General features: G+C 29.6%; 7 protein-coding genes across 7 annotated transcripts, besides 16 other annotated features; 2 read left to right on the forward strand and 5 right to left on the reverse strand.

Moving 5' to 3' along the window:
• Positions 1–57: part of a sequence feature (AT_rich) that runs on past the window's edge.
• A 6-nt stretch (positions 58–63) lies between these two features.
• On the reverse strand, positions 64–1005 carry CMU_025140 (carrier protein, putative; the record flags this gene model as incomplete). The annotated part of the gene is made up of 1 exon (XM_002139821.1): positions 64–1005. The coding sequence occupies one exon, from the start codon at positions 1003–1005 to the stop codon at positions 64–66; it is 942 nt and encodes a 313-aa protein (XP_002139857.1).
• Positions 1006–1490: 485 nt separating this feature from the next.
• Positions 1491–1522: a sequence feature (AT_rich).
• Positions 1523–1583: 61 nt separating this feature from the next.
• Positions 1584–2786, reverse strand: CMU_025150 (uncharacterized protein; the record flags this gene model as incomplete). The annotated part of the gene is made up of 1 exon (XM_002139822.1): positions 1584–2786. One exon carries the CDS (start codon positions 2784–2786, stop codon positions 1584–1586), a length of 1203 nt encoding a protein of 400 aa, XP_002139858.1.
• A 536-nt stretch (positions 2787–3322) lies between these two features.
• Positions 3323–3366: a sequence feature (AT_rich).
• Positions 3367–3641: 275 nt separating this feature from the next.
• Positions 3642–3678: a sequence feature (AT_rich).
• Positions 3679–3761: 83 nt separating this feature from the next.
• Positions 3762–5918, reverse strand: CMU_025160 (protein kinase domain-containing protein; the record flags this gene model as incomplete). The annotated part of the gene is made up of 1 exon (XM_002139823.1): positions 3762–5918. One exon carries the CDS (start codon positions 5916–5918, stop codon positions 3762–3764), a length of 2157 nt encoding a protein of 718 aa, XP_002139859.1.
• A 214-nt stretch (positions 5919–6132) lies between these two features.
• CMU_025170 (DNA polymerase epsilon catalytic subunit, putative) lies at positions 6133–13677 on the forward strand (the record flags this gene model as incomplete). The annotated part of the gene is made up of 1 exon (XM_002139824.1): positions 6133–13677. The coding sequence occupies one exon, from the start codon at positions 6133–6135 to the stop codon at positions 13675–13677; it is 7545 nt and encodes a 2514-aa protein (XP_002139860.1).
• Positions 8193–8214: a sequence feature (AT_rich).
• Positions 9771–9806: a sequence feature (AT_rich).
• Positions 10352–10386: a sequence feature (AT_rich).
• Positions 13678–13819: 142 nt separating the features above from the next.
• Positions 13820–13857: a sequence feature (AT_rich).
• A 159-nt stretch (positions 13858–14016) lies between these two features.
• Positions 14017–17328, reverse strand: CMU_025180 (Sec23/Sec24 zinc finger domain-containing protein; the record flags this gene model as incomplete). Its single annotated transcript, XM_002139825.1, has 1 exon — positions 14017–17328. One exon carries the CDS (start codon positions 17326–17328, stop codon positions 14017–14019), a length of 3312 nt encoding a protein of 1103 aa, XP_002139861.1.
• A 268-nt stretch (positions 17329–17596) lies between these two features.
• Positions 17597–17617: a sequence feature (AT_rich).
• Positions 17618–17666: 49 nt separating this feature from the next.
• Positions 17667–17734: a sequence feature (AT_rich).
• A 451-nt stretch (positions 17735–18185) lies between these two features.
• Positions 18186–18275: a sequence feature (AT_rich).
• Positions 18276–18424: 149 nt separating this feature from the next.
• Positions 18425–18444: a microsatellite.
• A 10-nt stretch (positions 18445–18454) lies between these two features.
• Positions 18455–18532: a sequence feature (AT_rich).
• A 182-nt stretch (positions 18533–18714) lies between these two features.
• Positions 18715–18744: a sequence feature (AT_rich).
• CMU_025190 (uncharacterized protein) lies at positions 18743–20503 on the forward strand (the record flags this gene model as incomplete). Its single annotated transcript, XM_002139826.1, has 1 exon — positions 18743–20503. The coding sequence occupies one exon, from the start codon at positions 18743–18745 to the stop codon at positions 20501–20503; it is 1761 nt and encodes a 586-aa protein (XP_002139862.1).
• A 240-nt stretch (positions 20504–20743) lies between these two features.
• Positions 20744–26761, reverse strand: CMU_025200 (clathrin heavy chain 1, putative; the record flags this gene model as incomplete). Its single annotated transcript, XM_002139827.1, has 1 exon — positions 20744–26761. The coding sequence occupies one exon, from the start codon at positions 26759–26761 to the stop codon at positions 20744–20746; it is 6018 nt and encodes a 2005-aa protein (XP_002139863.1).
• Positions 23004–23034: a sequence feature (AT_rich).
• Positions 23963–23984: a sequence feature (AT_rich).
• Positions 26762–26856: the final 95 nt, after the last annotated feature.

Below are 26856 nucleotides of genomic sequence, written 5' to 3' on the forward strand. Positions count from 1 at the left end.
TAAATAGTTTATCTTTAAATATTATTTTTTATATAATTGCATATATTTATTAATTTTCTTAGATCACTGTCTCAGAGCCTTCTTAATCTCATCATATAACACTAAAACTAAAGCTCCTCCAGTACCCCTAATAATGTTGGAAAATGTACCTTTAAAAAATGCACTAGGTCCTTCAGTAGCAAGTATTTTCTGAAAACAATCAAATGTTCCGGTATATAAAGTTTCACTTGATTTTTTGCCAGCCATCATCATCATCCTTCTTCTAACTGTGTCAAAAGGGTAACTAATAATTCCAGCTGTTGTTGTTACTGTCTGTGCTACGAACCATTTATATAGCATGTTCGTACCATCATTATCTTTGAATAATAAAGCTTTTGCGGTATCATACAATCCAAAGTAAGCTCCTCTATATACAATGATACCTTGTACTGAAACAACAAACCCACGGTATAATGAAGCTACTCCACTTTGTTTAGAAACTTTACCAAGGCAGTCTATTAAACCTTTAAACTCTCTTTGAGATTTCTTTCCAATATCAGCTGCTAAACGTGTTCTTGCAAAATCTAGCGGATATACAATACCTAGAGATGTAGCACCAGCAAGGCCTCCAGAAGCAATATTAGCTCCAAAAAATTTCCAAAATTCGATGTCTTTTTCATATTTAGGAAATAAAGATTTGAAAGTATCTTTAAATGCAAAGTTAAAGGCTTGAGTTGGGAAGTATCTAATAACATTAGTTAAATTACCTCTCCAGAGGCTGATATATCCCTGTTCTTTAGTTACTCTTGTAATACAATCTACAATACCTTTATATCTAAGAGTATTACCACTAATTATATTTGGATTTGTATCTTGAGTTTGTAATAATAGTTTAACTCTTTCAATTGGGGCAACAGCTGTTTTACTTAAGGCTGCAGAGATTCCACCTGTAGTGAAATCTAAAGCAAAGCTATTGAATTTTGAACAAAATTCCACATCCTCAGAATTTTGTTTAATACTTGTCATTGTTACCTGCAGGATTCCTTTCCTTTTTATTTTAATATAACGTATATATATTGTAATTTAAAGTACTATTCGAGTTTTAGGTATAACCCGCTAATCCAGTTTTTGAATAGTAGGATAACTTCTATATAAACTACCTTTAAATCAAACTGTAAAAACAAATTTAAGAAATCTTGATATTTATTCTAATAATAACGTTATTATAGTATAATATACTGATAAGTCTAAATTAATCTATAGCTGTATTTTGATTGCATTATTTCTACATTTAGATAGTAAATTCTATAACTATACTTAACATCTTTTCTATTCATGAATATGCAAAGGCATTATTGAATATTTAATATGTAATTATTAGATCAATTCACAGGAAAAAGAAGTGAAAGACAAAGATTTTCAAATATTAGGTTGATTACTTAGTTATAATCATAGTACTTAATATCTTGAATCTAGCAAGAGTAATTAGTATATAAGGTGGGGTGTGGACGTATAAATAATTATAAATTTAATAATAATATAAGAAGTAAGCTTAAATTAAGTTTTCTAGATTTTCAAAGAGCTGAAATACTTAATATAATGCACTACGTGGTACAATATACATTTTGAGCGGGAATTAGTTCAAATTTCGTCCTGTAGCGCATGTATTCCTTTTGTCTTATGTCATTAAATGTGGTAGGAGCGATGTTATCAGAGCCTGTAAAATTAGAGAAATTTGTAGAATTACTTTGTAAGGTTTGGGAATTCGAAGTGTTAGATGGGAATGCAATAATTTGTGCGATGATAGGTAATGTCTGACTTAGTGCAATAGCAAGGGGTTTAAAGTAAGATATATTTAACACATAAGAGCCATTTTTGACTCTAGTACCTTCAAATACATCAAAATCTGTTGCTTCATAAACTGTCTGTACCATCTGCCAACCCGGTATTGTATATTTCCCATCAAACCATCCAAAAGGTCCTAATTTATCTTGTTCTGTAAGATACCAATCTACATTAAATTTGTATGATACACCTGGTGCAACACAACTAAAAATAGCTTTTGTTACATTAGACATTCCTTTAACATAATTAACTTCATTGGATTGAATAGTTTGTAGTGCACGATGAGAGTTAGAATTTAATCTATTTATATTATTACTAGACTTATAGTTAGAAGTGACCAATGATCTTATTGTTTTAGAATTATCCAATTTAGATGAGTTTGATGCTTCATTTTGGGTTGAATTTGAAGTACTGATAACAGGAGGTGTTTTATCTCCAATGTATCTAACAATGGTATTGTCAAAATTTACAGGTTGATAATAGTAATGATCACTTATTACTGGATTGAGAGCTGTGAACCATTTAATACCCATATTAGTATTGAAGAAAATAATCCCAGCAACTGGATACGTCATTATTAATGGTATTGTATATAATTGAGTAATAGAATTACTTTGCGAAACTATTACAGTTTCAGTTGTTTTTTTTTGAAGGCAAGTAACAATTATCCAATTAAGAAAAGATGAGGAAGATACATTCGAATTTTCAATAATATCTAGAGTAAGTTGTGTTGTCTTTCCTATTCCAGGAGGACTAATAGCGACTACTGTAAATTCATTTTCATATGCTATTTTTAATATTCTAGAACTTCTCCATGAATCTGCTGTAAGTTTACCAATAAAAATTACAAGGCCCTTTTCTACTTCCTTAGATTGTTGCCATAAAACAATTTCAACATCAATATAAGATGAGCATGCTAAGATTTGTGGATTTGGAGCTTGAATTATTGTCTCATTTTTCATGAGTAGTGATTCAATATTTCTTTTTTCAATATTTGTTGTGTCAATTGTTTGTATATCTAAAGTATTAAGTCATTTCTTTCTTTGTAAATAAAAGAATATATTAAAATATTTGAACATACCATTAATGTAATAGTAAAAATAAAAACCAAATAATGGACTAGTAGCTAATATTAATAAGGTCAAGGTACCATTAATTTGTCTTATTTTCTTACCTCTATGACTTTTGGGTTTGCAGTAAGTTACTCCAATTATCCACGCTAATCCCCATGAAACTATATTTAATCCAAATATTCCTAGAAACAGAAATACTAACTGACTAATAATAAATACAATTATTAACTAGTCTCAATTTCAATTTAAGGAAAGATATTTAGGAGCTTACATTTTATCTTGGCTATATTTTAGTCTAAATAATGATCGAATGGACTTCCTTTGAGCTATATTTACATTTAAATAATCTTGATTAATTCTATTATAGATTTGTTATATTTATAAATGAATTAAATGATGTAAAGTACTTTTTAAACTTACCGTTCTTTTTTTTTAGATTTAAAATATTTATTTTCAATAGATATTTTATGTTCTTTGTATCTATTCAAGTAGTATCAAATATTAAAACATTCCTTATAATAAATTTTTAAAACCTACTTTAACCTTTGTCCTTTGTTAATATTTAAGGAGGTATATTTATTCATTAGTAACTTATCATTTAATTTTACTAATATAGTATAATGAAAATATATTAATCCTATTTTACATTTTAATAAAGGATTCTGCTATTAATTTGCAATGTTGTGTGGGAAAATTTGAACTCTTAGTATTATCATTGGTTTTAAGTGTACCAATTTATCTTTGTAATTTATAAAAAAAATAAAATATAAACTAAAAAAATCACTAGTATATCTATGTATATGTTAACTGAAATGATACTATATCAAAATATACTTTAATGATACATATATTTCCTTATTAATATTAATATGAGTTTGTATTTACGGTAGAATTATTATTATTTAAATTCTGAATATAGGAATGCCAATATGCTTTATCGATTGAAGGCCTCTCACTTGAATCATAAGTTAAAAGCCACTTTATATAGGACTTACATTCTTGTGATATATTATCGCTAAATATAGGGCCATTTGTAGCTTCTAGTGGTATTAAAGTAAAAGCTTCTGCTATAGAGCTGCTTCCAAGACCAAATGGTCGTCTTGAATGTAGTATTTCATAGAAAATACACCCAATAGCCCATATATCTACTTTGTGGGTTACAATTCTGGATTTATCAAAAGAATCACCAGGTCTTAGAAGTATTTCTGGAGGTTGATACCATACTGTTCCTCCTCCAATACGCTCTATTATAGCTTCACCACTAATTGGATCAGCAACCTTGCTTAAACCAAAATCAGCAATTTTGCAACAGCCTTTATGTAGGATTATATTCCCTGGTTTTAGATCATAATGAATAATAGGATCTCTTTGAAGTGGTAAGGTTTCACCAGCATTCAAAGTAGAAAAGTTGTTTAAATACATTATTCCTTCTAAAATCTGTCTAATCCATATTTTTGCAAGATCTTCAGAAACTGGTCCATACATCTTGATGAAAGAGTCAATATCTGGTCCATCACATAATTCCATTATCGTAACTAATCGATCATTATCTACTTCAAAGCAATGCAACATATTTACAATATATGGATGCTTTAAATCTTTGTGTAATCTTATCTCGTTACTAACTCTTTCAACACAAACAATACGTTCATGCTCAGTCATATCAGGGGTTAGTTCATGTATTTTCGCAGCTGTTATCTTCCATGTATTCATATTTAAAGTTTCCCAGACTTCCGCAAATCCACCTTTCCCTATCATATTCAGTAAAGTATATGGCTGTAAAGGAGACAATGTCTGCATTGTATTATAGCGTGAATTCTGCTGGTGACGAAATAAACGAGATTTTTTCATATACAAACTTCTTTCTATATCAAGTTCATCATATTTACTTGCTATATTATAAGCCTTTTTCTCTGTGTAACTATATCTTTTTTTAACAATAGACTGCATTATTTCTTCTTCATTATTATTCAGGGTAGAATGACTATAATATTGAATACTTGCGAGAGCTTTTCGTTCAGTACCCTGCAAGTATAATAACAATAAATTCTTTTGATTTATCAAATCTTGAAATTTTCTTCCGTCTCTAAAGTGTTCTTTATCAATATAATCTAGTTGTATCTTCATATTCTTGTTACTACTAAGTGAGGAACCTTCAACTCTACAGTCTTTGATTTTAGACAATGTAGAAACTTCTGATTCCTCTACAGAGCCATTTAAGGCAATTGCAGACATTGAACAGGAAATTGAGTTATAATTTGTATTTCTTGATTCCAACATTCTATGATTATCTTTACAGTTATCATTACTTATTTTAGATGTACTTGGAATATTATTATTGTCAATTTCCTCTGGTTTATTGCTTAGATTTCTATTAACTTCAGTATCTGGCCTCTCATCAACTACACGTTTACGCTTCTTATTTCTTACATTTATTGCTGGTGCTATCCCAACTTGAGCCTCTAAAAAATATAACTGATATCTATTTATTTCTCTCTCTACCCTTTTATAATTTATTATTGAATCTTTGAATGCTGTCTTTACTAAAGCCAAGTTCTCAGTTAATACGCGTTCATGTTTCTTGATCAATTCAATATTAGAATTAATATTAGTGCACTCCTTTAAAATATCTTCTATTTCACTCTTAACAGATTCTAGATTCTCATGACATAACTTAAGGTCGAGAGCTAATCTAATATTATGAAGTTTGTCTTTCAAATTCTTCATTTTATACAAATTTTCACTACATATATCATTTGCACCGAGCCTCTTATCAGGTGGATCTATAAAGATCGAAACTCCTGCCTTGCAATTATATTCCACTTTACATGGAGAATGTAACATACTATTCAGAGACTTGTATCTACTAAGGTACTTCGTGGCCAAATTTTTTTCGTAATTAAATTTTGAATTACATTTATTTTTATATGGGGCAGATTTACTGTATAGATTATTTTTGGAAAATTGTTCATTTTTAAGGTTTATATAGGATGGAGTCTGTCTCTTTATAGAGTTAGGCATTATTTAAGGTCATTTTGATAGTCATCTCAAATACTTTAAATTTTAAATAGTTCAGTCACAATTGAAAATGAGTATACCGGCTGTGGGGCATGCGATTAGCGGTAATTTTTGTACAAGGTTTTTTTCTTTGTAGCATACGAAATTCTTCAATAAAGTGAACAGAAATAATGCAACATAGCTCAACAAGGCTTTCAGTTAGCTAAGAACTATTAGTATGAAAAGTCGAGCGAAATTGAATGCTGGGAGTAGTGAAGTAAATAAGAATATAAAAGAGAGGCAATCTACTTTTTCTAGAAAAAAACGTAACCTAGATAAGATTTTTGATGTAAAACTGCAGAAAGTTGGAATAGAAAGTAGAGAAATTGGCTATTTATATAATGTGCAATCTAGTGCCGAGTATATATCAGAAGAAAATAATATTTTGGGAGATTTAGTGGATACCAATAACAATGAAGAACTAATAGAATCCTTTGTTGAGCATGCCTGTTTATATCTTTATTTTGTAAACAAACGTGGTGAGACTTTCAAGAGCCCTTTTTTTTACAGGCCATACTTTTTTTTAGAAACAGATCTTAATACTAAGAAGCATTGGTTTATTAACAACCTAGAGAATAAATATAGAGACGAAGGCTTGGAAGCTGATATAGTAGAGAAAGACGATCTAAACTTATCAAACCACTTAATTGGAGAAAAAAAGGAGCTTATTAAAGTATCTTTTAATAATGTAAAGAATTTGGTTACTGTTAGAAATGAGATTTTACTCTTTATAAAAGAAAATAAAAAGAAGAAAAGTGATAATAATCCACTAAGCACAGTAGCTAAACTAGATGATTTCAGTCTAAATATCATTGAAATATATGAATATGATATCTTGTATTCAGTAAGAGTATTAATTGATAATAATATTTCTATTGGAATGTGGTATGAGGTTATTCGCTGGACAAATGAGCTACTTGAACTAAAACTACTTGAGAAAGATACGTCACAACCTGATCTAAGGTGCTTGGCTTGGGATATAGAGACTACAAAAGAACCTTTAAAATTTCCAAATGTAGAAATAGATGAAATAATGATGATTTCATGTGTATTTGAAGGGCAAGGGTATCTAATAGTTAACAGGAATATTGTTTCAAGCGATATTAGCGACTTTGAATACTCTCCAAAACCAGAATTTACGGCTCCATTTTCTTGTATAAATTGTGAAAATGAGGAAACATTGATTAGATATTATGTTAAGCTAGTACAGAAATTGAGACCTCATGTTATTTCTTCATATAATGGTGATAATTTTGACTTCCCATTTTTATTTGAAAGAGGCTTGAAATATGGTTTGGATTTGACGGAACAATGGGGAATCATAAGACAAGTAGAACAGAGTGGTGGTAGTGCCATAGTTGGAAATTCAAAGACAAACTTTCTTGGCACTAATATGCTTCATTTGGACTGTTTTCGCTGGGTTGAACGCGATTCATATCTCCCATGTGGCTCAAGAAGTCTTAAGAGTGTTACAAAAGATAAACTAAGATATAACCCCGTAGAGTTGGATCCAGAGCTAATGGTTCCATATGCTAGAGAAAATCCAGAAGTATTAGCTGAATATTCAGTATCTGATGCAGTAGCAACTTATTACCTGTATAAAACATATGTTCATCGCTTTATTTTTGCTCTTGCTACAATTATCCCACTTCCAGGAGAGGAATTATTGAGGAGAGGTACTGGAACATTGTGTGAACATCTACTTATGAAGGAAGCATTTAAAAAGAATATATTATTCCCTAACAAAAAGATAAATGAATCTATGGAATTTCATGAAAATAGACCTATACTAAATAGTACATATGTTGGGGGCACTGTAGAAGCTTTGTGTAGTGGTATATTTCGTTCTGATATCCCTGAATTATTTTGTCTAGATACTGCAACATTAGATATTTTAATTAAGGATTTAGATTCAACTTTAAAATTTGGGATTGAAAAGGCAAACAAAAAAGTAGAAGACTGTACAAATTATCAAGATGTGAAGGATGAAATTTTACAAATATTGACAAGTTTTAGGGAGAATAATAAACTTAGTGTTAATCCACTTATTTATCATTTAGATATTGCTGCAATGTATCCCAATATTATTCTTACTAATAGGTTACAACCAACTGCAATTGTATCAGATGATCAATGTCGTAGATGCACCTTCTATTCAGAAGCTAATAAATGCCAAAGGATTATGAATTGGAGATGGAAAGGAGATATATTCCCACTTTCAAAGGGAGAGATGGATAGAATAATTAAATATTTAAAAATAGAATCTTTTGATGTGAATTCATATAAGGTAAAATATGATGATGATCAAAATAGTGACAGTGATCATTCTAATTATGAAGAAAAGTCTGAAAATCTTGATATAACTACTCCTGGAAATATGAACTCAAATAAGGTATCTAATAAATCTAATGGTCAACGTTCTTGGGATTCACTTACTGCTAGGCAGCAATCTGAAATTCTCATTCAAAGACTAAAAAAATATTGTAGTAAGGTATATCGTCGGCAAACAATTAGCATTGAAGAAACTAGGTCTTCAATAGTTTGTCAGCGTGAAAACTCGTTTTATGTTGACACAGTTCGCTGTTTTAGAGATCGTAGATACATTTACAAAGACAAGAAGAAAGATGCTGAAGAGAAACTACGTCAAGCAGAATTAAAAGAAGATATAATAGCAATAAAAAGTGCTCAAAATGAAGAGTTACTCTATGAATCTTTGCAATTGGCACACAAGTGTATTTTAAATTCATTTTATGGATATGTTATGAGAAGAGGTAGTCGTTGGTTTTCAATGGAAATGGCTGCAATAGTAACGTGGCTTGGTGGTAATGTAATTCGTGAAGCACGTGTTTTAGTTGAAAATATTGGAAAAGTTTTAGAATTGGATACTGATGGTATTTGGGCCATTTTACCAAGGGGGTTCCCAGATGAGATAACTTTTAGATTTAAAGATGAGAGTAAAAAAAAAATTCATTATGTGTGTACTCTTCTAAACCATCAGGTACACAAAAATTGGACAAATGACCAGTATCTAGATTTTGATCCAATAAGTAAAAAGTATATTGCAAAGGTTGAGAATTCTATTTATTTTGAAGTAGATGGACCATACAAATGTTTCTTTATACCGGCGTCTGATAAGCAGGATAAATTATTAAAAAAAAGATATGCTGTATATGGCTTTGATAACAAGCTAAAAGAACTAAAAGGTTTTGAGTTAAAGCGTAGAGGTGAATTGCAATTAATTAAGATTTTGCAGGAGGAGATATTCCCTGCTTTTCTGCATGGAAGTAGCAAGGAAGAAGCTTATGAGTCAGTAGCTAAAACTACTTTGCGATGGTTAAATCTAATAGAAACTAGAGGTAGTGGTATTTTAGACGACGAACAGCTCTTTTATTTGATATCTGAAACTAAAAATATGTCTAAAAGTGTGGAGCAAATGGGATCAGCTAAATCAATGGCAATAACGACTGCTAGAAGACTATTTCAATTCCTTCAAAATCCATCATATCTGGTTGATAAGAACGTGGCTTGTAAGTTCATTGTATCTGAATATCCAAAAGGGGAAGATAAGAGTCAAAGAGCTATTCCACTGTCAATATTTTCTGCTCCCTTAGAAATAAGGGCATATTGGTTATCTAAATGGTTAAGGTTAACTAAAGTTCCTATTCAAAATAAGGAGGATAATAACGAATTACATGATCATGAATCAAAAGAGCAACTAAAAGGCAATATTTCTAACAATTCTGAAGAAATTACAATGATCGGAAATAAGAAACTTAAGGAGAGTAATTGGGATGTGAGAAATATATTAGACTGGTCATATTATAAAAAAAGATTAATTAATACAATTTTAAAGATTGTGATAATTCCTGCTATATATCAAGGAGTGAATAATCCACTTCCTAGCTTACCATTACCAACTTGGATTAAAAATCAAGCTGAGCTCTCTGGGCCAAACCAACAGAAAATTTCACAGTATTTTAGTATTAAAAAAGTAAATTCAGAAAGTATTAGTCAAGAGACAAATTTATCCAAACCTCAATGTCAAATAACAACTCAGGAAAAGAATATAGATGAGGTTTGTATAAATAACAATGAAAACTCTAAAATTGAAAAGAGGAACTCAAATTCAGATATGTTGGAATTAGAAAAGGAGTTTGGCAAGGAAGTGAACTCAAAAAATGTAATTCAAGAATTAGAGAAGACATCACATTCTAATAAAGTCTTACACACAGGAACTTTGTCAAAATCTGAACGCAGTAAACTTCTGCAGACAAATTTTAAGGGCTGGTTAAGTTATCAAACAAAAAGGTGGTTATTGAAGTACGAATCACTAAAACAAACTCAAGTTAAAATTAATAAAAAACTTGAAAATAAAATGGTTAATACAAGTACTTTACAATTTAAAAATAAATCAAATCAAATAAATAATAAAGAAGTTATGTCTAGCTATACATTTTTAACAAAGGGGAATTTGCAAATATTAGATATATACCCTTTTAATACTTCAGATGGTAATAAATATCATGGTCATTATAATATTTTATTATACTCTGAATCATATAGGAAAATGTATGTTGCTCCATTTGAATTTTCACGCAGATTTTTAGTAGCTTCTTCAGTTCCAATTAAGCTGGCAGAAGACACTAAAGATAAACAATTCAGCTGCAAAAATATTACCAGCGAAAAGGAACTTCCAAGAGGTGTAGCATACAATTATCTAATGGAAGTAGGGATGTCTGAAAATTTATTCATAGAATCAAAGTCATCATTAATATGTGACTCAAATACTATTGGAATATATGAGGCAAATATACCACTTGAATTTACAATTCTCGAGTCTTTAGGTAATATTATTGAAAGTAATACCCCTAATCTTGCAAATTGTGTTAAAGAAAATGGAATGATCCGTGATAATATATGGAGAACTGATTTCAACTCATCTTCAAGGTATTGTAAGAATATTAGTTGGATTTCTTTATCAATAGTAAATCTTGATGATAGATTATGCATACTTCTAAGCGACTGGAAGACAAAAGACTGTTTCGTTTTTATGGCAGGAGGACAACAAATAGAAAATTCAAAGCTACTAGGAGAATTATCTAAAGCAATTAAGTCACTTGATGTCAATCTCAATCCTAAGGAAACTTACTACTTTAATAATGCAAAAATTGCATTTAATAACTTGAATCTTTGTCTGAATAAAATTACTAATACAAGAAGTGATCCTTGTATATTGCTCATTCACTCTACTTTGTCTAAAAATGAAGTATTAAAATATAAGGAGAATTCAGATTATAATAATTGGCTGAATTACAATGGAAGAGAGATACAATGCGTCGAGAAAATGACAGAAAAAGAAACTTTCAATATAATCAGTGTCCCATTTTTGACAGTATGGTTAGATACTCATGATGATAGTGATTCTAAAATATCGCGTTTTGACTGGCATCAGCAATCCATTTTAATTTGTTTAAAGAAGATGAATGAATATATTAGTAAAACTTCATTAATAATTGAATTATCAAAGGTACTTAATGTACCAGTATTGTATATTCTTTATTATCGTATGGACCTTGCATTCTTTATATTTGATATAATATATTCTCGTTATTTACACTCCAAAAACTTAGTTTCATGGGCTTCTAATGATATTTATCCTGATTTAGGACATCCAAAACTTGTATCAGCTGCTAAGAATGATTGGGATTTGTTTAGAATTGGTAGTGATATCTCATCAAACATAAACTCTGAGAATGACTTTATAGAGGTTGTAAATCCTGGAATTTACCGTAATTATGGTGCACAGCTTGATTTCCAACAATGGATATTGATTGAAGCCGTTAGAAATTGTATAATATTGGCTGAAATGTTTGACTGCATAGAATTTTCAAATATTAAGGATGGATATTTACTGAGAAGTACAAGTAACAAGAAGCGCAGAAGTGAATCTACTTATAATAATAATTTAACAGCATTAGAATATTTTGGGAAAAAGGAGAAATCTAGAAACTCATCTAATAATTTTTTAATTCAGCCTCTTCATCATCATTCCTCTTTATCAACTCCGAAAGCTTTTTTATGTTTGAAGGAAACTCTTCAGTATCTCAGATATATTGTAGAAAAATCAATTAGCTCTCAAAAAAGTGAAGAATCTATTATTAACACAAATAATATTCTTTCTGAATTTATAATTAATGTACAGGAGCAATTTTACAGGTGGTTATGCTCTCCTCAGTCTTTAATGTTTGATCCGGCACTTGTGAGGATGACAAAGTCCTATAGCTCAAAGTTTTTCAAAATCTTGCAAGATGAGCTCAGTAATATAGATATTAAAATTGTATATGGGAATATACGCCGAATTGTTCTGACTACGAATTTGAATAGAATTGAAGATGAATCGAGACAATACTTCAAACAAATGATGGAACTATTGAATAATAAGCCATTATTTTCTGGTTTGTCTTTAGTTCCCATCGTTGAATATAAAGCTTTGCTACAGATAGATAAAAGTAACTATTTTAGGAGGACATTGGACCCTGAAAATCCATATGATATTCATCTAAGTATACTCAATTATCTACCTATTAATACAAGGCAATTTATCCTAGATGAGATATCTGACTTTTTAATGTTACCAATAAGAAAGACCCGTGAAATATATCAATTAAATCCTCAATGGAATGACTCACAAAGACGTGAATTTCTACTTAACAAAATTTTAGATTTATATGGTTCATATAGTGAAAAAATACAACACATCAATGAGATTTTACTAAATCCAGCATTAATTATTAGTAAATATGGAATAAGAGAATTCTTCGATCCACTAGAGAATATTGACTATGAAAATTACGAAAGTAATAAAGTTGTAAAGAAAAATAATCTACCATTCATTATTCATCCTGGTTACAAAAATAGTTTGTTGAATTATTCGAATATGAATATTAATAATAATGAAAGTAGTGGAGATTTTATCAAAGAATATAGCATAAATAAAAATATTTTTTCTTTTCCTAATTTTATTGGGCGTAAGGATCTGAATAATTTGGCTAATCTTAGATTAGATTTTGAGCTTGCTTATCTATTTTTGAATATATTTGGTTTAGATCAATGCTTTGCACCTGATGGGTGTCATAGAAAAGATTATGAACACACACGCTATATATTTTGCCAGACTGTAGGCATTTCTGAATTTCATTCACGAATTCAAGATGTTTGGCAAGTACCATTCAATTCATTTATTATAAAGGACCTTATATGTCCTAATTGTCTTGGAATTGATGATTTAGATTTGATTGGTAGTTTAACATTGGATGAGGAACTTGGAGTTAGAGATCTAGACTTGGATGGATCAACCAGGAAATTTATAAGTTCACTTTACTGGAAATGTATATATTGTAATATACCTATAGACACACATATAATAGAAGAAAGGCTTATAATAGAATTCTATGAACGACTTGCTGCTATACAATCTCAAGATGTCGTTTGCAAGCAATGCAAAGCTGTAAAAGTTGGTAAATTATCAAATAGTATATGCTCATATTGCATGGGTGAATTTACTACAAGACTATTTAATCTTGAAGAATTCAAAGATTTCTTTTCTATTATTAGAAGTATAGCAGCATATTTTGAAAAACGAAATGAGGAAAAACGAAGTACTATTAACGAGTTTGAAGCTATAATACAAATTTCAAAGCTTTATGCAGATTACATATTATAGTAACAAGATAGGTATTATTTTATATTTGTTGAATAATATTACAACTTAGATAACCTATTGTTTATCAGAAAATATATTTATTAAAATACTTAAAACTAGTTTCGACTATAATACATGGGGAATTCAAGCGCAGAATTCTAAGAAAAAAAAAAAAAAAAATTAACTTTATAACAAAATATAGGGTAAATATAGCTTTTAAAGAAATAGGAAATCAAACTTTAAATATATAGCTTGAAAGGAAGATGATTTAGATCTATTGATTGTAAAGTTGAAAAAATTACAACTTGAAGTATCTTATACTTATTAGCAAAATGTATCAATATATGAATTAACTTGCAATTAAGATTCAACCAGTTTGTTTTGTACGAGTTTATGTACATTACATAAAAAGTCAACATATGATGATTCACATCCAATTGCATCTTCAATTAGTAAATGTTTGAATCTTGCTTCATTCAATTCAGTGACACTTGAAACTAACTTAATAGGGAGATGATTAGCAATATTTGAACGATCCATCCTAATTTGATATATAATATTTGATAATCTTGATGCTATAGTTGTATTATTAGATTCATTTATGTTTGTTGGTACTTCCAGAGTGTCTATGTTTTCTTTTGTAATGAAGTCAACATTAAATATTTCACGAATTACATTTGAACTAACTTGTGATCCAATATATATATATATATTTACCCCATCTTCTAATATGTAAATTCCATCAGAAAAAACTCTTTCTCCACTACAAGGAAGGCTTGAGTTAAGCCAAAATCTTGTTAACTTTAAATACATAGAAGAATTTGAATTTGACATTGTTAATTCATAAGGTAAACCCAATGATTCTAGCTGTTGTAATTCAGGAGTCCCAGTTAGTATTGAGTGATGAAATGAATATAGTCTTGGATACAAATGAGCACTAGTATATCCAACTGAGGCATATAAAAGAGTATGTAGCCCAACTATTTGTTCATCAAGAGAATATTCTAATACAGTGTTAAGAGGCATCAATGCAGGATTTTTAAATATAGATGAAGTATAAACAAGGACAAGCTTAAGAGAATCTGGGAGAATTAGTTGACCACTGGAAGAAGTATTTGCACAATTTTCTCTATATGCAAAGAGCATCTCAATTATTGAATTTAAGGTTTCTTGCCTCCATGACTTCAGTATTGATCCTGGAGATTGGTTTGATGTAAAAGTAAGGTTAGAAACAACAGAATTCGATGTATTAGTCAAATCTCTCTGACCTTTACTAATTATATGATGAGCTGCCATTCTTGTGTATAAATTAATCAAGGGTTCAACAGAAGCATATCTAAAAGCTGTTGTAATACTCGTAGTTACAGGTACTGATAATGTTAAAACCCTTAGCATGCGTTGTTTTTTGTTTTTACATGTATATAAACATGCAGCTTGTAAATAGACAGTTTTAATCTGATCTAAGCTTTCTTCGTGTCTGAGAATGAATGCAATTGAAGTGTGACTATCTATTTTAGGGATTTGAAATGCAGATAAGTCAGGAGTAGAACTTCCTGCAGTCCAAGGAGCATATACTTTACTAATTGCTATTCCACGAGAACATCTAAGCTTAAATGTGCAATCATAAGCTATAGGCTGGATCATAAAAATATTGTAAAGAGTTTGATATAAATCTTGATAATTTTTTGGAGCTGAAAAATTCGATAATAAGCGGATTTTACCACCTGTATGCTGAGGAATATAAGCCAAAGTACTACAAGATAAAATATTGTTTATTACCTTACTTCCATCATATATAGTAGGAGATAAAATAAAAGATTCTACAGAAGTATTATTATTACGACAATATTGAATTATATTGTCAAGTTGTTGCATATTTTGAACAATATATCCTGAGACAAAACCACAAGAATATTTTAAACCCTTAGATGTTCTTCTTGGAGGTGACTTAGGTCCTGCAGTTATATCCTTAGTATTAATTGAAGCAATCCCAATATTTGGAGCAGATGAACAAAATGTAAATATAGTCCCACCAGTATTTTTAGCAGCCATTATTTGGCTAGCTAAAGAGATAGCTGAAAAATATGCACTATAATTTGTAGAATGAGACTGAATTAACTCTGGAATTCGATCCAATATATCTGAGAGAAATTCAATATTTTCTCCTATAGGTATACTTAATTCTTGTATTGGACAAGGCATGAAAGGTTCTTGAATATCTGTAACAACACACATCCTAGTAGAAAATAGTCCGCACTTTGCAGAATTTGATGATATATCATATTCATCTAAATTCTCAAAATCCTTAAAATTACGTTTCTGTAAAGGAAATAACATCAGATCCTTAGAAAATAAGATCAAAGAAATGTGAATATCTGGGCATGAAGCAGCAAGTTGAGAAAAAAGGTATTTTAGACAATATAAAACTGTACCAGTTATCCCATATTGAACTGCTAATAATGAGGCTTCTATAACAAAGCAATAACTCGGCAAATCTGGGTTTATAGGAACTCCAAGACTTGCAGGGGCAAAGTAATCTACAACACCATAACTTAATTCTGGGTAATTTTCATCTATTTGAGGTACATTACTGCATGTTTGAACCTGGCTTCTAAACTGAGATTGTAATACTCTTAAATAATCCAAAGGAATTTCAAATATATGACCACAAAAATTGCAAACACACTGATTTCCATCAGAAGAGACAGTTGTAAAAGAGTTGATATATGCTTTGCATCGTAAACATCTAACTGGATCTATATTTGAGGATGTATTAACAACTGGAATGGGCTCTGCAAAATCTGGCAAATGGGGAAATGGTTGAATTATTACTGAAAAAGGAAGTCTCATAGATTGCAAAATTGAATGCTGGCTTGGTATCTGATTTAAAGTTAAACGAAAAAAGTTACATGTAGAATTCCCTCTATCCAATATTTGAATAAATGATTCATATAAAGATAAAGGAGGTAAAATATATTTATCACTCTCATAAATCTTACATTCATCCTCAGTTATATTTCCATATATTGGTCGAGGAATTTGGGCTGGATCAACTCTAGTCTGAATAGATTTTATTAATGTTGATACTTGGTTATATAAATCAGAGATTTGGTTACTCACGTTATTTGATAACATAGATACAGATTGAGCATATGATAAATTTGAAGAACTAGATCCATAAGATAATGGCATGCCTACAGATTGTTGTGTATAGTTCTGAGAGTTTGCAAGATTTCTACCATTGTTTGTATCTAGCTGAGAATTACAATTTGATGTAGCAGTAATTTTCGAGTAATTAGTATCTTCACCAGATAAATTATAAGAAGGATATGTTCCCATGCTGTTTGGAGGTTGTATACTTTTATTGTTATAATTTGTATTTGTAGATAAAGAATTCACCGTGTTGGTAGACTGTCCTGTTTGTGTAGTAGCTCCATATTCAGAGGAATTTATTAAGTCAGCATTTTCATATTTATATTGAGTTGCTGTTCCATGTGACTGCATCACTGTTCCTGCAGAGTATCCACTATATTGAGTTGTTTGTTGGTTAATAGTTCTTAAAGTTGGAGATGAAGTACTACTCATAGGTTGGACATTTGAAGTATTTGGACCAACCTGACTATTTAGCTGTTGAGATGCTGAGTATGCTACATAATTTTGAGTCATTCTCATTATATACCAAGTCTCAGTAAAAAGAATAGAGGACGTCGAAACTATAGGGAATTCCCCCCATGCCCACTTACAAAAAGAAAAATTGGGCGCTATTTATTCGAAGTATTCTAGAAAGCGGGATTTTAGTAAAAAACTTGTATTATACTCTTAATATTAACTATACAGAACTTCATATTATTAGCTTTATTTACAATAGATCTAATATTAAGTTTTGTTATCTAACTATTAGTAGTATATAGAAGTTATTTTATTGTCTCTATTACAGAGCAATTTATAAATTTATTATATTGTGTAAGAATTACCAAATCAAAGTGTAAAAATGAGAGTTTAAATATACCATTATAAAACTAATTTATGATTTTAATAATATTATACATATATCTTATAAATTATACTTATATAATTACCCCTAAGAAGTGTTAAATACGAGATTTATATTAATGTAAGATGACTTATTTGAATAATAGATTCTAGGAATATATAGAAATACTCTTTACAATTAACTATTATTGTCTAAAAGTAACTTATTATTAGTTTAAGTTAAAGTAATTGATATTTTGGAGTAGATTTCTTTACGAATCTCATCAAAAACCACTGACTCATATTGAAATATGATTACATCTCTTAATTATGATATTTCTAGTACTTTTATAATATTATGATTATTCTCTATGATAAAGTTTTATTTTATTATCTATATTATTCTACATATAAATTCCAAACTATCACTTTGCTTTGAGATTTAAATAAGTAATATAATAATACAGTAATACAAGAGTCGTCTAATTATGTTCACAAAAATTTATTTATTAAAGGTCTAGATAATAATATATTTAAGACTAGTGATTACAAACAGCTTTTAATAGAATTATATAAAATTATACTAACTTTATCTACTTTATATTAAATAAGTATTAAATAATTCTTACAAAATATATTCAATATTACCAAGATGCTACATTTATACTATTCAAAGTTAGAATATGTTAAGGTTATAACACAACATCTATGAGCACTATTAATATATCATCTTCTAGATAAATATTAAGAAATAGAGACATTGAAGTTAATATAAGTATATATATATATATTTGAAATTATTATTATTATTATTATAAAAAGTTACTATTTAATGTATTATTACTAATAATATTAAGTAGTATAATGTCAAAATAGTAAAAAATAAATATACAAATTATTTAATGTTGAAATTTTACCAATATAATTCTTAATACAGGATATTCCAATATTTGCAATTATTAAACTCGTCTCGTCTCACATGTATGCATGGTAAGATGCCAGAATTTCACAAATTATTTGTGGGGCAATTAAGTAATCGGGAATTTAAGCATAAAATATTTTTTGAAAATTAAGATTTTGACCTTCTAAATAATAATTTTTTTTCAAATATTTTATGAAGAAAGAAAACTTCTTCAACGACGAGAATTCATGTTTAAATTCTTCTGATAATAGGTATAAATCTATAATAAAGACTTCAGGGTTACCAGAAAAACTTGAGAAACATTTATCTAGTGAAAAAGACCGTGAGCTAGAATACTTGTATGAAGAAAATCGCCATTTATTATTAGAAGTAGCAAAATTAAGGCGAATAAATCAAGTATTAAATAAAGATGTGGTTAAGAAGAATGAAATAATTGATAACTTAGACTCTAATCTTGCTGAAGTTGAAGAGCAATTAAAAATTGTGAAAAAAAGTCAGCGAAATCGTGAATTATTGAAAGAAGCTTCACTTTTGCAGCCTAATGTTGGGAAGTCTAAAGATAAGTTAGAATCATGCAATGGTACTAATACAACTAAATACGGGAATTTTAATACAGTTGATATAAAGCCTAAATTAACTACTACAAATACACCTAGACCAAAATCTAGTACTACATCGGTTGAAACAAGATTATTACAAAATGTATTGATAGAATCACTCCATGAACAGCAATGTGAGAGAAAAGCATATCAGGAACTGAAACATGAAATTGAGAAATTACAGAAGGAGGTATATATGATGCAAAATGATATAAATAATACGAATAATTCTGTATTAGAGCAATCTAATGTATTTGCAAGTAAAGTGAATGATGAAATAGAAAATCAGAAGACAAGAAGCTCATTAACATCTTCAACTACTTCTCAATCCTTAGCCCAAGAACTACTTGAGCCTATTTCTTCAGAATCCCTAAATAATAAAATTATGCCACCAAGAAGTGTTCACTTATTAATGGGTGAAACTATAACTAATCATAATTTGAAACCTGATGTTAATACATCAGACTCTCAAAGAAAATCCGAAACCAGTAATTTACTCAAGAACGGAGTCCCAATCTTACCTGATAGTTATTATTCTTCACATCCTCCAACTACATATAATTCTTCAGCACCTTACTCTTTCGTAACAATGAATTCATCTGGATCTCCCAACTATGTACCTCCAAGTATGAATATTCTTCCTTACTTTACAACTTCTATACCAAATAGATTTCCTAATGCTGGGTACTCCTTTGTTCCAACTTTAAATTATAGTCAACCAATAAATAGGAATTTTAATCAATTAAAATATCCAGTTCAGTCTTCAATATATCAGACTACAATACAATCTAACAATTGTCAATATACAGCAAAGGCTCCTTTAATAAGAAGATCTATTACTCCCTTTCAAACAAGATATGGAACCCATTCAAATTCTCAAATACATGATAACCTGCAGGTTTTCTCATCTGTAAATAATATACCATCTTCTAGTCTACCCTTTTTATTTGCAGTAAATCAGTCAAATAATATGAATAATTACACTGTTCCCCATAATATTCCCTCATCTTATAAACTAACATTTACACCAAGGTTTAGGAGAAGAAGCTACAAATCTCCTATCCCACCTAATAACAGATATCACTCTTTTGATCCGATTAGAAGATGTGGTACAGGGAATTTAAGAAACGAGAATATACATAATGCAAATTTTGGATCCGAAGATAGTGTAAATTCAGGATATATTAAATTCAAAGCTTCAATTGTACCTAGTACAGGATCCGTGACATCTATAGAATCTAAGTACTCACCTTCAACAGTTGATTCTAGTTCAAGAGTGAGAGTGCCTTCTGGAATAAGCTCAGGCTACTGCCCTTGCAATGAAGCAAAATCATGCTATGAACATTTTCATTAAATAGGAGATCTAAGTATTAAAACTCTGCTAGCTTTTTCTACAAATATTATGTATCTAAAAATTCTAATATGTAGTCTAGTCTTGTAAGACTATATTTTTCAGCATATAATTAAAGGGTATACATTTTAGTTTACAATTCTTTCTTTAGTGACATTTATCTAAATGTTGGTTGTGTAGGTGATCTGTAATATTTAACAATTCTGAAATATAAACTATTTAGATATATAATTTTGAATTCACTTACACCCAACCTCCTTTATTTAAATTTCCTAATATCCCAATATTCCCTAATCCTCCAGATTTACTATCACTATAAGAATGATTTGTCAAGGCTGGGATCTCATTAGTGGAATTTTCAGTAATATTATGGGAAGGTCCATTATGTAAATTTCCTCCAGTTCCTGATGCATTATTTCTTGCTATATCCGTCAGATACACTGTATCTAGTCTTTTCTCTAAATTCTCAACCTTATTTGTAAGATCTCTAACACATTGTATAAAAAAAGGCATTGCAGCATCTAGGCATTTATATTTCCAAGCTAACTCCAAAATTACATCTGGTTTAAGATATTCATAACATGTATACAAACAAGCTATAAAGTTTTCTATATTTTTATGACTAAGTAAAAATTCCAATAAATTTTCAATTAATGATGTATCAGCACTTTTGTATACTACAACTATTGCATCTTCAATTAGCATCTCCTTTTGACAAATTTCTAAAGCTTGCTGATAATCTGCATTTTTATGAAAAATTTTCACAGCTAGACGTCGAAAATCGTTTAATGGATGACTCTCTAATTTCCGAGATAAATTCGATTGATTATAATTGTCGCATTCCATAATTAGCTTCTGTAGTTTATCTACATTTTTAGTATTCAAATACAAATCTATAAGTGCTTCATTTACAGCCAAGATATTTTCACTGCATACACTCTCCAGAAATTCTTGAATTAAAGCTACACTAGCTACAGAATCTGTTGCAGTACCTGTTTTTCTGAAGTACTGCTGTATCAATCTTGTACATAAACTAGAAATGTCAAATCTAGAATTTATTGATGATGAATTGTATAAACTATTACTAGTATTTTGTGGAGTATCTGCTAAATTTGTACCCATATTCACTGAGCCTAAATTGCTATTATGTCTTGGTGTATTATTTAAGCTATTGACCATCCTACTATCATTTAATGTATTGTTTTTACTGATTGTACTCATAAGTAGATCATTTAAAAGTTCCGGATGTTTATCAAGATAGAATGTAATTGATTTATATAAGATATCTAAATTACTTATATTTTGTAGAATAGAAATAAATTCATCTTTTTTCCAAGCGACATCTGCATGATTTATTATTGTTAAGACTGCTTGGTCATATTCATGGTATTGTAAAAATAAATAAACTACTTCATTCCATAATTGGTATTGTTCACATATCCTAATTAACTTCGGGATATTAATACGTCCAGAATAATTTGAACAATAGTCCATCAATTTTTCCGGAGTATATTTTGCATATAATATTCCTAACTCTGTGAATAGGCTTCCATGTGCACGCTCAGTATTTTGTATAGCTCCTTCTAATAATGTTAATAATTCATCTGTCAAACCTTTATTTTCATATTCATTTACAACATCTTCGCAATAGTCTGGATACACAATAATATTTAAACCAGCCTGATGTGCCAAGTTATATTCGCCAATTTGCATACAAATTTGCAATAATTCCTTCCAAGTTTTCGGAGAATTAGCTTTCTTAGCAGATTCTAAGGCATTATTATATTCTTCTAATTGGATATAACATGTTGTTAAACGAGAATAATTTGGTATAGATTGATAGAATATTATTGAATATTTAAATAGACCTTCATCCATTAATCTATCTCCAATTCTTTGCAATTGTACTGTATTGATGCCTTGGAGGAAATTCTGCAATTCCTGAATCATGCCCAATTTCGACATGCAATAAGCTAATTCTGTGTCAATTATAGGATCCTTTGAAATTCTTGAATCCTTCAATCTTCTAACCATTTGTAAATAGTTCATCAAATCTTGATAAGATTTACTTTTCAAACACACATCAATAGTTTCTTGATATCCCTTTGTATTTTCAGACTTAATATAACATTCTACAGCTTCTTTACATCTTCCAATATTTAAATACTGTCTTCCTAATAAAGACCATACACTATTATCATTACAATAAACTGCAAAATCAAATGCATGGGATAAGTCTATATTATAATGCTGACTATTTTCATATTCTGGGGAATCGCTTCCTAAGTTGTCATTAGATTCAGTACTATCCTTCGATTCACCTCTAGCAATTTGTAAAAGAATTTCCATTGCTTCGATATTTAAGGAAAATTTTTTATATATTTGGAATGCTGATCTCAAAATGTTATGTTGAATTGCTATCTTAGCAACTTCTTTAGCATCATAATTATCTAATCTTAAAATATAATCATCAAGCCTTGATGGATCTACCTTAATTGCAGTCAATAATAATAAATTTTGTAAATTTTTATTTTGTGTAAATTCTGCATTATTAATATGTAGTACAATCTTCTCTAATAGTTCCAATAGTGATGTAGGAATATCTGCATTAATAAAAGCTCTTATTGTACAACTAACTTCTTCTGCTTTATTAGAAAATTCTGGCAATATAGAAGAAATTACTTGGTCAATAATTAGTTGTCTAGATGAATCAAAGTGTTCATCACCTTCTAAATCTTCACTTTGTTTATTACCAGAACCTAATACTTTACTCCATAAACTCAAATCTTGACGTTCAACAAGATATCTTGCCAATAAACGATATAAATCATTTTTATAAGTAACTTGGATTATTTCATCATCACATAATCCCCATGCCTTTCTATATGCAATATAAGCCAAATAAGGATCACGATCCTCACAATAATCACCAATAAGTTTCGAGTCATAATAAGGATTAGTTTTTAGAAAATTCTCAGGATCTCTATTCATATCAATGTAAATTTTCGCTAATGCATTATGAAGTGATGGATCTTGATAGCCTTCATGTACCCTCTCTTCTAACCAGGGTAATAAGAGTTTGAGCCTGTTTCTCTTCTCAGCCTGTTGAATCAGATCACTAAAAGAAAACGAAGATCCTAATGTCTTTATTTCTTGTAAAAGAGACTTAACCAAATCTTCAGACCCATCTAAATCTATTAATGTACCAATAACTAGTGGAGTTTGACTAGGATTTATTTTCAAAGCATAAACTTGAATATATTTATATAACGACATATGATACAAATAATTAATCAGATCTTCAACTCTATGATGTAAATCACAAACCCAAATTAGAGGACGTAAATCATTCATCTTTATATTTTTGAAATATTCAATAACTTGGTCAGGATCATACGATTGAGGAAAATCTCTACAAATCCTCTCAGCCTCCTGAACTTGACCAAGATTTATAGATGCTTCAATATATTTAAATATTATAAATGACTGAGAAGAAAAAGATTGTTGAATAGAAGTAGATTTATTATTTAAATGAGAATTTAAGTTATTCGTACTAATACTAGGACCAGTAGTTGTATTACCTATAATCCCTGAGGTTGCAGAATCTACCCCCCCTAAATATGCTGTTAAATTAGATCCAATTACATAATATATACCTTCCCATAAATTCTGTTGTTCAAATAAAGTAATAATATTTTCAATTCCAATATTGTCAATATTTTTAATGCAAACTTGTATCAAATTCTGTAATATTGAGTTATTTATAGTATTTGTTAGTGATGTACCACTCGAATCAGATGTATTAGTTGACATTAAACCTATTCCTGATCCACTATTAATATTACCACCTTGATTCCTACAAACTGAAAGTAGTTCCTTTAAACATTCAAAACGAGTATTAGAAGGTAACTTCGACAAATAATTTGCCAACCAATCACTATTTAGGCTTCCACAGGAAATACTCAAAATTCTTCTGATATCTCTCATATCAGTATAGTTTTCTAAGCATCGCTCAAATAACCCTGCTTTTTCACATAAACTAGCAATTGCATGTTTATCATAATACGTATATACATCCATTTGAAATAAAGCCTCAGCAACTTGAGGAGCATAGAGAAGATTTAATTCAAATAACTTCGTCTGTAAGGCAGCATCCTCAGGCCGGTTATTCTTTAAATAATCAAGTAAAATTGATGTAATTTCTTTATAGTGTCCATGAGATATAAATATATCAACAATTGAAATTTTATCAATTGCTAATTCTAATCCGTGTGGTAATACATTCGAATTTACACCACTAGCACTATTAGAAAAATTACTGACATTACCAGAATTTGTTATATTTGATGAATTTAAATTTGCAGCTGCATTTACACTTTCAGGTGTACATGGTAATAATATACGTCTTACAAATTCTACACATGCATTTATATTATTCAATATAAGTAAATTATTAAGTAAAGATCGGATATCTGTTGTTATTGTGGGCCAATTATCTTTATGTTGTAAAATAAAATTAATAATGTCATCGTAATTACCAATCTCAATATATGTATGTAAAATCTTCGTAGGATTTAGAGGAGTACATTTACTAAATACCTTAAGAGCCAATGACTTATCCGTACATTGAGATAATAAAAGATCTCCTAGATCCTCACTTAATGTAAGTTTATCCTCATTAATAAGAATTCTTAAAAAAACTAAAGGAGAAGGAATAGAGAAATTTGGGGTAAGAGATACTGAACCGGCTGAAATAGCAGCTAGAAATGTAGAAATTGATTCAGAAGAAGAATTTGAAGATGAAGATGTAACCAGTGACAATGTGATATGAACAAGTTCTAAACTCTCAAATTGATTTAATATATGATATTGTAATAGACATATAAAATAATAAAGTAGGACTTTATTACTATTATCAAGCATTTTAAGACGATTTAGAGTTGCAGGGACTCTTAAATAATTGCTTTTATTTAATGCTACAACTCTAAATGCATTTACATAATCCATACGATTTAATGCTTCATTAAATATTCGTGTTGAGAAGTCTTCACTACCACTATATCCATACCGTTTTAACCATCTAGTTATTCCTTGATTAGAGAATAAAGATGTATTAGATTGAATATATGATGAAATATTATTTGAATTCACCATTACATGTAAAACTAGACCTCGTCTATTAACTACACAAATTCCATGTGATCTACTTGGAGATCCAAGAAATACTGAATCTTGACAAATCTGACTAAAGTATAAAATACTTCCTGAAGATGGCTCTACAACATATAAAATTCCTCCCCTTGTTATTATAAATATCACCCCAAAATAATTTGAAATATAACTGTAAATAGGAAAATCAAATATTCCACTATTTTCTCCTGGACCATGTACCCCAGGTACTTGTGGGTTGTTGTAATTTAAATTAGAAGGTAATTCTACATTCATCTTAAATGGAGTAGAACCTTCAGCTCTAGAAGTTGAAATATCCATTATATGTAACTTAGCATTTAATTGGTCTTGTTTTTTCTCAATAAAACAAACAATACTAGTTGGATGAGCACTTATAAAATCATCTAAAATTATCTCTCCAAAACTACCAGAAAATCCCTCTAATAATTGCTGTTGCCTTTTTTCAGCTGAAAATAATTGAATTTGACCCTTTACTGAGACACCACCTGAGTTACTACCTTGATTAGGTATTGTACATGGGGATAAGCCCATTAGCATACACCATCTTTGATCACTATTACACTGATATCCAACTACTTGAGTAGAACTTTCAGCTAATTCTCCAGACCTTTCAAATATCTTTAAGGGAAGTGTGTTAGAACCTCCATTAATAGTCCAATGATATACTGCTTTATCTCCAATTATAGCCAATATTCTGGAATTTAGCCAACGCCAATAAACAATAGATTCAGGAAATACAAATGCTCCTAACTTTTCTTTACTTCCCAAATTAAAAATTTGAACAGTACATCCATTAACTTCACTTTGACCCCTTACGACAAGAATATTTTCTAATGGATGAATCAACGCACTTTCTGCCTTCATTGGTTTTCTGTTTATATGTTTTGTTGAAGTATCTACAATAACTATCTGCGATCCACCATCTACACTAGTTTCCTTTACACCAACATACTTATCTCCTTCTAAAGTTACACTACCAAAACGAAAACAAGATGAACCTATACCCAATTCTTCCAAATTTACTAATATATTTGCTGCTATCGGGACTCCTCCCTTCATGTGTATTACCATTAAGCTAATATATATTACAAATGTAAATTCAAAGTTTAGCCTTTTTTATTTCTATACCTTAATAGCTTAAATATATACACTTCCTATTAGAATTC

The sequence above is a fragment of the Cryptosporidium muris genome, genomic scaffold (assembly GCF_000006515.1).
Source record: "Cryptosporidium muris RN66 scf_1106632353999 genomic scaffold, whole genome shotgun sequence".
Taxonomy (NCBI): Eukaryota; Apicomplexa; class Conoidasida; order Eucoccidiorida; family Cryptosporidiidae; genus Cryptosporidium; species Cryptosporidium muris.